The 12016-nt window shown below is 44.2% G+C and overlaps 1 protein-coding gene across 5 annotated transcripts in view; it reads left to right on the forward strand.

Annotated features, from left to right (window-relative positions):
* The window catches only part of LOC141111973 (uncharacterized), a 144875-nt gene that overhangs the window by 24265 nt on the left and 108594 nt on the right, over nt 1-12016 (forward strand). For all 5 annotated transcript variants that reach the window (XM_073604222.1, XM_073604220.1, XM_073604221.1 and 2 more), the window contains one exon: nt 3246-3398. In XM_073604222.1, coding sequence (XP_073460323.1) covers nt 3246-3398 — 153 coding nt within the window. The remainder of the gene's footprint in view (nt 1-3245; nt 3399-12016) is intronic.

Here is a 12016-nt window from a genome sequence, read left to right on the forward strand (position 1 = left end):
TCCCTGGTGTCATGTGACTCAATAGTGTTACAAGATCTCATGTGTGAATGAGGAGCAGGTGTGTTAAATTTGGTGTTATCGCTCTCACTCTCTTACTGGTCACTGGAAGTTCAACATGGCACCTCATGGCAAAGAACTCTCTGAGGATCTGAAAAAAAAGAATTGTTGCTCACATAAAGATGGCCTAGGCTATAAGAAGATTGGAAAGACCCTGAAACTAGCTGCAGCATGGTGGCCAAGACCATACAGCGGTTTAACAGGACAGGTTCCACTCAGAACAGGCCTCGCTATGGTCAACCAAAGAAGTTGCGTGCACGTGCTCAGCGTCATATCCAGAGGTTGTCTTTGGGACGTATGAGTGCTGCCAGCATTGCTGCAGAGCTTAAAGGGGGGGGGGGGTCAGCCTGTCAGTGTTCAGACCATACGCTGCACACTGCAACAAATTGGTCTGCTTGGATGTCGTCCCAGAAGGAAGCCTCTTTTAAAGGTGATGCAGAAGAAAGCCTGCAAACAGTTTGCTGAAGACAAGCAGACTAAGGACATGGATTACTGGAACCATGTCCTGTGGTCTGATGAGACCAAGATAAACTTATTTGGTTCAGATGGTGTTAAGCGTGTGTGGCGGCAACCAGGTGAGGAGTACAAAGACAAGTGTGTCTTGTCTACCGTCAAGCATGGAGGTTGGAGTGTCATGGTCTGGGGCTGCGTGAGTACTGCCGGCACTGGGGAGCTACAGTTCATTGAGGGGAACCATGAATGCCAACATGTACTGTGACATACTGAAGCAGAGCATGATCCCCTCCCTTTGGAGGGCAGGGCAGTCTCCATCTTTTAGTCTCCATCAGGGGCATGTGTGTGAGGGTGACAACACTGGAGCATAATTGGGGGGCAGTTGTCACCCCATTAATTGCGGTGGCTGACAATAACGTTTATGACATAATCATTATTTGTTCGTTTAATGAAAGCTGCAGATTAAAAAAAAAAAGTCAAAAGGAAAAGACTGGCTGCACTTCATGCACTAGTACCGTTCTTCATCTGGACAACATGAATCTGGGACCTACTGATGAATTTAACCCAAAAAGCTGGAGGTAATCATAGATCTTGAAGGTTAAGGACAGCATTTTGGGTGAAAAACCTCTGGGGAGGTCCTAGTCAGGGACACTCTATTCATGTTGTCCAGATGAATAAGTTTACTAATGTTTGAATTTTCTTTGGAGTGTAGCTGGTCTATTCCTTTAGTTTTGTGCAGTCTGTGGGGAGTAGAATGAGCGCCTGCTTTCCTTCAGAACCCAATCTTCCATCAAAGGATAAGTTCACCTTCGGGAACATGTTCCATCTGGTTTAGAGGGTGGAACATATAACATGTTCCCGCTTCTGCAGCCAGGGATCCACTGCCTCTGTGTGACAGCAGTATGGGGAGAAGTTCCCTGTACCAGCTGTCACTTTTTGAAAAGAGCGTAGCCGTGTGCATCATCATTCAGAGAAAAGATATACCTGTTCTCAAATCCCAATAGCTTGTACATGTATTTGAACTATCAGGTGCTAAAGGGGTGTGACCACATAATAACACTACAATTTCTGGATGGACCATCTGCACATTGCTACCCCCTTCCCAGCAAACTATGAAAAGCAGGGATATTTAGTTCACATATATTGCAATACAAGTTTAAGCAGACCAACAGCGTCAAAGTATTAGTAGTAGCAAGGCAGTGTGGGAAGGCCAGAAGAGGGATTACTTTGTCGCAGTTGGTCAGCTTAAACATGTATTGCAATGTATGTGAACTAAACATCCATGTTTTTCATTGCATAGTTTGCTGGGAAGGGGGTAGCAGCGTGTAGAGGGTCCATCCAGAATTAATTCACAGAGTTCTGTGAATAAATGAGCTACAAGTCCCGACATCCTTTGCGGATGTTGGCTTGAAGTTCTCAATGAGCTACCACGGCGCTGTTGAACTCTGTGGTAGTTCATTGATTTTACCTGTCAATGTTATACTGTTTGGCCATACGATGTACGGGCAGACAGCTCACACTGACAATCTGCAGTAGTCCTGCATGGCACCAACAATCTGCTGATCACTGGTGCAATGCTTTCCAGGCTCCTAAAAAAAAAATTTAAAAAAAAAGCAAATTTTTTATATCTGCCACTTGTACCTACAAGTAAGCCTATAATAAGGCTTACCTGTAGGTACTGTGAATATCTCCTAAACTTGCATAGTTTAGGAAATATTCAGAGTGCATGTAGGCGATGACATCATCGGTGCGTGCACTCCTTAAGGTCCGGCTTACAGTGCGGTGTTCTGTCAAAAACTCCAACCCATCAAAAACTCCAACTGCGTCATTTATGGAAGTCGTTTTTGACGAGTTGGCTGTATTGCCCATGCACGAGAGCGCTGCGGGCACGTGCACAAGTTTGTCACGTAAAAGGCATCAAATACACCAACTGCTCTCGCCGCTGCAACGCGCTTGCGCGTACTGCATATCACAGACTAAAAGAATGCCATCAAATACTCCAGCTGAACTTGCCGCAGCGCGCCTGCGTGGGGACAATGATAGAAACCCCTGTCAGATCTTCAACATTTTGAACTGATAAAATAATCTACAGAACAATGTGTGGATATGTATGCGAGTAGTTCTACAAATAAATCAAATACAATTACAGATGGCTGTATACCTGCGCAGGCGCACTGCTGCGATTTCAGTTGGAGTATTTGATGAGATTCTTTTAGGCTGTGAAAAGAAAGGCGTGCTGCGGTGGCGAGAGCAGTTGGTCTATTTGGCTTTTACGTGACAATCTGACATGCAGAAGAAACCCCTTCTTGTGCTCGCGTATGGGCAGTACACCCATCTATGACGCGGTTGGAGATTTTGTCAGAACACCGGACCTTCAGAGCCCATGCCGGAAACTATTTATTTTAAGTCAAGATAGGCTAAATTGTATTAATTTGGTTTTTGGAGTATATGATCTCCATTTATATAACAAGCTTTGGTTTTTATACAATAAAAAACAGCTAGATATCAAGTTTGATTTTAAGGTGAATTATTGAAGAAAGCTTGATATTAGTACCAGCCTAGGATTGTATCTGCTTTCCAATATATTTATGATATTTCTGGTGTATTATTTACTATTATGTGTCCCAAAACAATCAGAAGCAATGTATGAACTTGTGTTGCTTGTTAGCTGTTAGATAAAGCTGCATACCCACAGTGCCAGGTTCACTTCACATTCATGTGATAATGCTATGCAGGAGGAAAAGGAATCATCAGAAGCCAAGGTCTCTAAGGCCAAGCTCCAGAGCAAAGCCAAGATTGCATCATTAACTTCTCAACTAGAAGAACTTAAGAAGCAGGTGGCTTCACCCGGGACACCAGGAAAGAAATCTGAGAACAAAAACAAAAAGGTAAGCGTTTTCCTGGAGCTTTCCAAGTGCTGCTAAGCCTAAAATGACCTTTCAGGTATTTAACTGCTTCTCTGACCAGGAATTCTGGGAGGAACAATGGGACCTGTGTGAAATATTAACATACTACACCAAATGTTATATTAGTGTTGTAAGATAATATCCCTTTCTTTTCATACATCAGGGAACACAGAGCCATAGTAATTACTATGTGGGTTATAGGCCACCTTTAGGTGATGGACACTGGCACGCCCTAAGACAAGAAGTGCACTCCCCTATATAACCCCTCCCACTACTGGGAGTATTCCGTTTTTTCAATGAATGAATTGGTCTATCCCCCAACATGAGAAATCAAGACACTGGAACAACTGAAATGCCACCTCTTAAAGAGGAAGTAAACCCTGGTAGGTTTTACTTCCGCTTTATTTCCCTGCAAAGGTAAAGCATAATGGGCTACTTACCTGACACAGAAGCCCTTGCTGTCGCTGTTGTCCCCACGAGCAGGGAGCTTACATCTTCGCCCCTCCTCCTTCCGGGGCAGCGAACTCCGGCTCTGTGACTGGAGTCACGTGACGTCACTCCCGCCAGTCACGGCTTGACCCCTATTGGAAACGGCACGATGTGTCCTTTCTAAAGGGCAGATGCGCTGATGACTTCGGCAATCGTTTTTTTAGTAAATATCTCCAAAACCGTGGAGGTTTAGGAGATATTTCAAGCACCTACAGGTAAGTCTTAATATAAAACTGGTCTATATTAATTTGTAAATCCCAAAGAAATTAATATAAGCGGCGCTATTATTAATATAGGCTTACCTGTAGGTAAAAGTGGTTGTACCGGGTCTACAGCCACTTTAACCACTTAAGGACCGCCTAACGCCGATTTACGTCGGCAAGGCGGCACGGGCAGGCAAAATCACGTACATGTACGTGATTTGCCTCTCGCGGGTGGGGGGTCCGATCGGACCCCCCCCCGGTGCCCGAAGCGGTCCCGTTCTGTTCCCCGGCGATCCGAGATGAGGGGGAGGCCATCCGTTCGTGGCCCCCCCCTCGCGATCGCCGCCGGCCAATGGGAACACTCCTTTGCTGCTGTATGCTAAACAGCAGCAAAGGAAATGATGTCATCTCCCCTCGGCTCGGTAGTTTCCGTTCCAGCGCCGAGGGGAGAAGACATCAATGTGAGTGCACAACACACACACACACAGTAGAACATGCCAGGCATACAAAACACCCCGATCCCCCCCCCCGATCGCCCCCCGATCCCCCCCCAATCACCCCCCCCCCCTGTCACAAACTGACACCAGCAGGTTTTTTTTTTTTTTTTTTTTCTGATTACTGCATAGTGTCAGTTTGTGACAGTTACAGTGTTGGGACAGTGAGTATTACCCCCCTTTAGGTCTAGGGTACCCCCCTAACCCCCCCTAATAAAGTTTTAACCCCTTGATCACCCCCCGTCACCAGTGTTGCTAAGCGATCATTTTTCTGATCGCTGTATTAGTGTCGCTGGTGACGCTAGTTAGTGAGGTAAATATTTAGGTTCGCCGTCAGCGTTTTATAGTGACAGGGACCCCCATATACTACCTAATAAATATTTTAACCCCTTGATTGCCCCCTAGTTAACCCTTTCACCACTGATCACCGTATAACCGTTACGGGTGACGCAGGTTAGTTCGTTTATTTTTTATAGTGTCAGGGCACCCGCCGTTTATTACCTAATAAAGGTTTAGCCCCCTGATCGCCCGGCGGTGATATGCGTCGCCCCAGGCAGCGTCAGATTAGCGCCAGTACCGCTAACACCCACGCACGCAGCATGCGCCTCCCTTAGTGGTATAGTATCTGATCGGATCAATATCTGATCTGATCAGATCTATACTAGCGTCCCCAGCAGTTTAGGGTTCCCAAAAACACAGTGTTAGCGGGATCAGCCCAGATACCCGCTAGCACCTGCGTTTTGCCCCTCCGCCCAGCCCACCCAAGTGCAGTATCGATCGATCACTGTCACTTACAAAACACTAAACGCATAACTGCAGCGTTCGCAGAGTCAGGCCTGATCCCTGCGATCGCTAACAGTTTTTTTGGTAGCATTTTGGTGAACTGGCAAGCAAGCACCAGGCAGCGTCAGGTTAGCGCCAGTACCGCTAACACCCACGCACGCACCGTACACCTCCCCTTAGTGGTATAGTATCTGATCGGATCAATATCTGATCCGATCAGATCTATACTAGCGTCCCCAGCAGTTTAGGGTTCCCAAAAACGCAGTGTTAGCGGGATCAGCCCAGATACCTGCTAGCACCTGCGTTGTGCCCCTCCGCCCGGCCCAGCCCAGCCCACCCAAGTGCAGTATCGATCGATCACTGACACTTACAAGGCACTAAACGCATAACTGCAGCGTTCGCAGAGTCAGGCCTGATCCCTGCGATCGCTAACAGTTTTTTTGGTAGCATTTTGGTGAACTAGCAAGCACCGGCCCCAGGCAGCGTCAGGTTAGCGCCAGTACCACTAACACCCACGCACGCAGCATACGCCTCCTTTAGTGGTATAGTATCTGAACGGATCAATATCTGATCCGATCAGATCTATACTAGCGTCCCCAGCAGTTTAGGGTTCCCAAAAACGCAGTGTTAGCGGGATCAGCCCAGATACCTGTTAGCACCTGCGTTTTGCCCCTCCGCCCGGCCCAGTCCAGCCCACCCAAGTGCAGTATTGATCGATCACTGTCACTTACAAAACACTAAACGCATAACTGCAGCGTTCGCAGAGTCAGGCCTGATCCCTGCGATCGCTAACAGTTTTTTTGGAAGCTTTTTATTGAACTGGCAAGCACCAGCGGCCTAGTACACCCCGGTCGTAGTCAAACCAGCACTGCAGTAACACTTGGTGACGTGGCGAGTCCCATAAGTGCAGTTCAAGCTGGTGAGGTGGCAAGCACAAGTAGTGTCCCGCTGCCACCAAAAAGACAAACACAGGCCCGTCGTGCCCATAGTGCCCTTCCTGCTGCATTCGCCAATCCTAATTGGGAACCCACCACTTCTGCAGCGCCCGTACTTCCCCCATTCACATCCCCCAAGGAAATGCAGTCGGCTGCATGAGAAGCATTTTTATGTGCTCCCGAGTACCCCTACCCAACGAACCCCCCCCAAAAAGATGTTGTGTCTGCAGCAAACGCGGATATAGGCGTGACACCCGCTATTATTGTCCCTCCTGTCCTGACAATCCTGGTCTTTGCATTGGTGAATGTTTTGAACGCTACCATACACTAGTTGAGTATTAGCGTAGGGTACAGCATTGCACAGACTAGGCACACTTTCACAGGGTCTCCCAAGATGCCATCGCATTTTGAGAGACCCGAACCTGGAACCGGTTACAGTTATAAAAGTTAGTTACAAAAAAAGTGTAAAAAAAAAAAAAAATATATATAAAATAAAAAAAAATAGTTGTCGTTTTATTGTTCTCTCTCTCTATTCTCTCTCTCTATTGTTCTGCTCTTTTTTTACTGTATTCTATTCTGCAGTGTTTTATTGTTATTGTTATTGTTATTGTTATTATGTTTTATCATGTTTGTTTTTCAGGTATGTAATTATTTATACTTTATTGTTTACTGTGCTTTATTGTTAACCATTTTTTTGTCTTCAGGTACGCCATTCACAACTTTGAGTGGTTATACCAGAATGATGCCTGCAGGTTTAGGTATCATCTTGGTATCATTCTTTTCAGCCAGCGGTCGGCTTTCATGTAAAAGCAATCCTAGCGGCTAATTAGCCTCTAGACTGCCTTTACAAGCCGTGGGAGGGAATGCCCCCCCCCCCCCCACCGTCTTCCGTGTTTTTCTCTGGCTCTCCTGTCTCAACAGGGAACCTGAGAATGCAGCCGGTGATTCAGCCAGCTGACCATAGAGCTGATCAGAGACAAGAGTGGCTCCAAACATCTCTATGGCCTAAGAAACCGGAAGCTACGAGCATTTTATGACTTAGATTTCGCCGGATGTAAATAGCGCCATTGGGAAATTGGGGAAGCATTTTATCACACCGATCTTGGTGTCATCAGATGCTTTGAGGGCAGAGGAGAGATCTAGGGTCTAATAGACCCCAATTTTTTCAAAAAAGAGTACCTGTCACTACCTATTGCTATCATAGGGGATATTTACATTCCCCGAGATAACAATAAAAATGATTTAAAAAAAAAAAAAATGAAAGGAACAGTTTAAAAATAAGATAAAAAAGCAAAAAAATAATAAAGAAAAAAAAAAAAAAAAAAAAAAAGCACCCCTGTCGCCCCCTGCTCTTGCGCTAAGGCGAACGCAAGCGGCGGTCTGTCGTCAAACGTAAACAGCAATTGCACCATGCATGTGAGGTATCGCTGCGAAGGTCAGATCGAGGGCAGTAATTTTTGCAGTAGACCTCCTCTGTAGATCTAAAGTGGTAACCTGTAAAGGCTTTTAAAGGCTTTTAAAAATGTATTTATTTTGTTGCCACTGCACGTTTGTGCGCAATTGTAAAGCATGTCATGTTTGGTATCCATGTACTCGGTCTAAGATCATCTTTTTTATTTCATCAAACATTTGGGCAATATAGTGTGTTTTAGTGCATTAAAATTTAAAAAAGTGTGTTTTTTCCCCAAAAAATGCGTTTGAAAAATCGCTGCGCAAATACTGTGTGAAAAAAAAAAATGAAACACCCACCATTTTAATCTGTAGGGCATTTGCTTTAAAAAAATATATAATGTTTGGGGGTTCAAAGTAATTTTCTTGCAAAAAAAAAAAAACTTTTTCATGTAAAAAATAAGTGTCAGAAAGGGCTTTGTCTTCAAGTGGTTAGAAGAGTGGGTGATGTGTGACATAAGCTTCTAAATGTTGTGCATAAAATGCCAGGACAGTTCAAAACCCCCCCAAATGACCCCATTTTGGAAAGTAGACACCCCAAGCTATTTGCTGAGAGGCATGTCGAGTCCATGGAATATTTTATATTGCGACACAAGTTGCGGGAAAGAGACACATTTTTTTTTTTTTTTTTTGCACAAAGTTGTCACTAAATGATATATTGCTCAAACATGCCATGGGAATATGTGAAATTACACCCCAAAATACATTCTGCTGCTTCTCCTGAGTACGGGGATACCATATGTGTGAGACTTTTTGGGAGCCTAGCCGCGTACGGGACCCCGAAAACCAAGCACCGCCTTCAGGCTTTCTAAGGGGCGTGAATTTTTGATTTCACTCTTCACTGCCTATCACAGTTTCGGAGGCCATGGAATGCCCAGGTGGCACAAAACCCCCCCAAATGACCCCATTTTGGAAAGTAGACACCCCAAGCTATTTGCTGAGAGGTATAGTGAGTATTTTGCAGACCTCACTTTTTGTCACAAAGTTTTGAAATTTGAAAAAAGAAAAAAAAAAAAAGTTTTTTCTTGTCTTTCTTCATTTTCAAAAACAAATGAGAGCTGCAAAATACTCACCATGCCTCTCAGCAAATAGCTTGGGGTGTCTACTTTCCAAAATGGGGTCATTTGGGGGGGGGGGTTGTGCCACCTGGGCATTCCATGGCCTCCGAAACGGTGTTAGGCAGTGAAGAGTAAAATCAAAAATTCACGCCCTTAAAAACGCTGAAGGCGGTGATTGGTTTTCGGGGCCCCGTACGCGGCTAGGCTCCCAAAAAGTCCCACACATGTGGTATCCCCATACTCAGGAGAAGCAGCTAAATGTATTTTGGGGTGCAATTCCACATAGGCCCATGGCCTGTGTGAGCAATATATCATTTAGTGACAACTTTGTGCAAAAAAAAAAAAAAAAAAAAAAAAAGTGTCACTTTCCCGCAACTTGTGTCAAAATATAAAATATTCCATGGACTCAATATGCCTCTCAGCAAATAGCTTGGGGTGTCTACTTTCCAAAATGGGGTCATTTGGGGGGGGGTTGTGCCACCTGGGCATTCCATGGCCTCCGAAACTGTGATAGGCAGTGAAGAGTGAAATCAAAAAGTTACACCCTTAGAAATCCTGAAGGCGGTGATTGGTTTTCGGGGTCCCATACGCGGCTAGGCTCCCAAAAAGTCCCACACATGTGGTATCCCCGTACTCAGGAGAAGTAGCTGAATATATTTTGGGGTGCAATTCCACATAGGCCCATGGCCTGTGTGAGCAATATATCATTTAGTGACAACTTTTTGTAAATATTTTTTTTTTTTTTTTTTTTTTTTTTTTTTTTTGTCATTATTCAATCACTTGGGACAAAAAAAATAAATATTCAATGGGTTCAACATGCCTATCAGCAATTTCCTTGGGGTGTCTACTTTCCAAAATGGGGTCATTTGGGGGGGTTTTGTACTGCCCTGCCATTTTAGCACCTCAAGAAATGACATAGGCAGTCATAAAATAAAAGCTGTGTAAATTCCAGAAAATGTACCCTAGTTTGTAGACGCTATAACTTTTGCGCAAACCAATAAATATACGCTTATTGACATTTTTTTTACCAAAGACATGTGGCCGAATACATTTTGGCCTAAATGTATGACTAAAATTGAGTTTATTGGATTTTTTTTATAACAAAAAGTAGAAAATATCATTTTTTTTCAAAATTTTCGGTCTTTTTCCGTTTATAGCGCAAAAAATAAAAACTGCAGAAGTGATCAAATACCATCAAAAGAAAGCTCTATTTGTGGGAAGAAAAGGATGCAAATTTCGTTTGGGTACAGCATTGCATAACCGCGCAATTAGCAGTTAAAGCGACGCAGTGCCAAATTGGAAAAAGACCTCTGGTCCTTAGGCAGCATAATGGTCCGGGGCTCAAGTGGTTAAGAGGAACTAAACTGTGTTTTCTAGGCCTAAGAACCTCATGTTGCTTTTTTTTGAGCACAGGCTCCAGTGTTCCCGTTAGGCTCCCTGCATCTGATCTCTTCCCCTTTACTGATTTTATCATTCCTTGTTCTGCACTGTTTATCTTTGTGTCAGTGATGCTACCCTGATGACTGATCCACAGAATGAATAAAGCAGACGCTGGGAAATCCTTGCATCTCAGGTCCCCAGGTACAGTTTTCTCACCAGCAAGGAGAGCATTGAACAGCACAGTAATGACATCTCCAATTCTGGTGAGACTAGCAGGTAGAGGCAGCAGCCTTAGATCTCACTAAAAACATGAAGCAGAGGGGGCACAGGCCTTGCGCATTATCCTTAGTCTAATAAATATAGAGGTAAGTAACATACTCACAAACAAACATTTGTAACTTAGCTTGTCATAAAACCATTAGCTCAAGTCTACGTAGGAGTGCCCACATCTCAAAGGACTATATTGCAGTACCAAAGGCTAATGCGTTTTGAGGTTTCCCTCTTCCTCCGAGCCAATAGGTACTTTGGACAAGCTATGTTACAAGCGTTTGGGAGTATGATACTTACCCCTGTATTTATTAAAAGACATTTACTAAGGATTGTGTGCTAGGCCTGTGTGGCCTCTGTTTTGTTTAATGTTTTTAGTGTTGTGAGACTTCTCCAGTCTTTGAAGGGAAGCGAGGTGTGTGTTATCCTTCCAGATGTGTCTGGCCAAGAGACTATAATTGCGTTTGGGGCCCACTACTTGGCGCAGGAGATCGAACATTGAGAATTCTAAAGTGCCTTAGATCTCACACTGCAGATATACAACTATGAGGATGTAAGACAGAGTAAAGCTGGATACACACTATACAATTTTCTTGTACAATTTTCCTTTAGATTTACCAAAACCATATAATATAAGGTCAAACCTAAACGCTTTCAATTTGTACGCAATCAGCCAGGCCCTTGCACTACATAGCTGAAGGTAAATCTAAAGGAAATTGAACAACACAAACTGTATAATGTGTATCCAGCTTTTTTTTTTTTTTTTTCAAGGAAGGATTCAGAACAAAAGGTATGGGGTGTCATTGCAGGTGTTCGTAGCAAAAAACAGTTGTTTGCATCATTTCCATTATTTGGTTCCGTCCACTAAATTATCCTACAAGATAGATTTTATAAATTTAAAGTGGTTCTAAGGGATGCTTTTTTAAAATAAGAAGTTATACTTGCTTGCTCTGTGCAATACCTTACCTTTTCTTTGGCGGTCCCCCTCCACCTTTTCTGCTCTGCGGGTGCCTCGAAAGCAAGCCATGCAGGTGCACTCCCATGATGGGTTGTGTGTGCCCATAGACACATACAGCGCTGGTAAGCCGTGCCACCTGCTCCCTCCTCACAGGAGTTTGAGTGACAGCAGCGGAAGCCTATGTCTCTTGTGAGACCACAAAGTAGAGGAGTGGTGCTGCAGTAGTGATGGGAGCCACATAGATGTGATGTGATGGGATAGGAAGGGGAGGAGGGAAACGGTCAGTGGGATGTTTTTTCCTTAATGTTAGGAATGCATTAAGGTAAAAAACAGACTTTTTAGAACCACTTTAAGTAGCGACATGTGGTTTGTTAAAGCAATTCTGTTGCTAGGTGGAGAAATTTATAGCTTCAGCCACCTGAAAATGCTTTTATATTTATCTGTCTAGTGGGAGGTATGTTGAAATTTTGCCTGCAGTAGTGATGCTGGGGTTGGTGAGGGTAACATGCTATCCATCACACCCAGAAGAATCTGATAGTAGGGCCAGAGCTTTTCAAGAGAGCTAAGCTTCAATGCACCACCCA

Source organism: Aquarana catesbeiana, linkage group LG11 (genome assembly GCF_042186555.1).
Source record: "Aquarana catesbeiana isolate 2022-GZ linkage group LG11, ASM4218655v1, whole genome shotgun sequence".
NCBI lineage: Eukaryota > Metazoa > Chordata > Amphibia > Anura > Ranidae > Aquarana > Aquarana catesbeiana.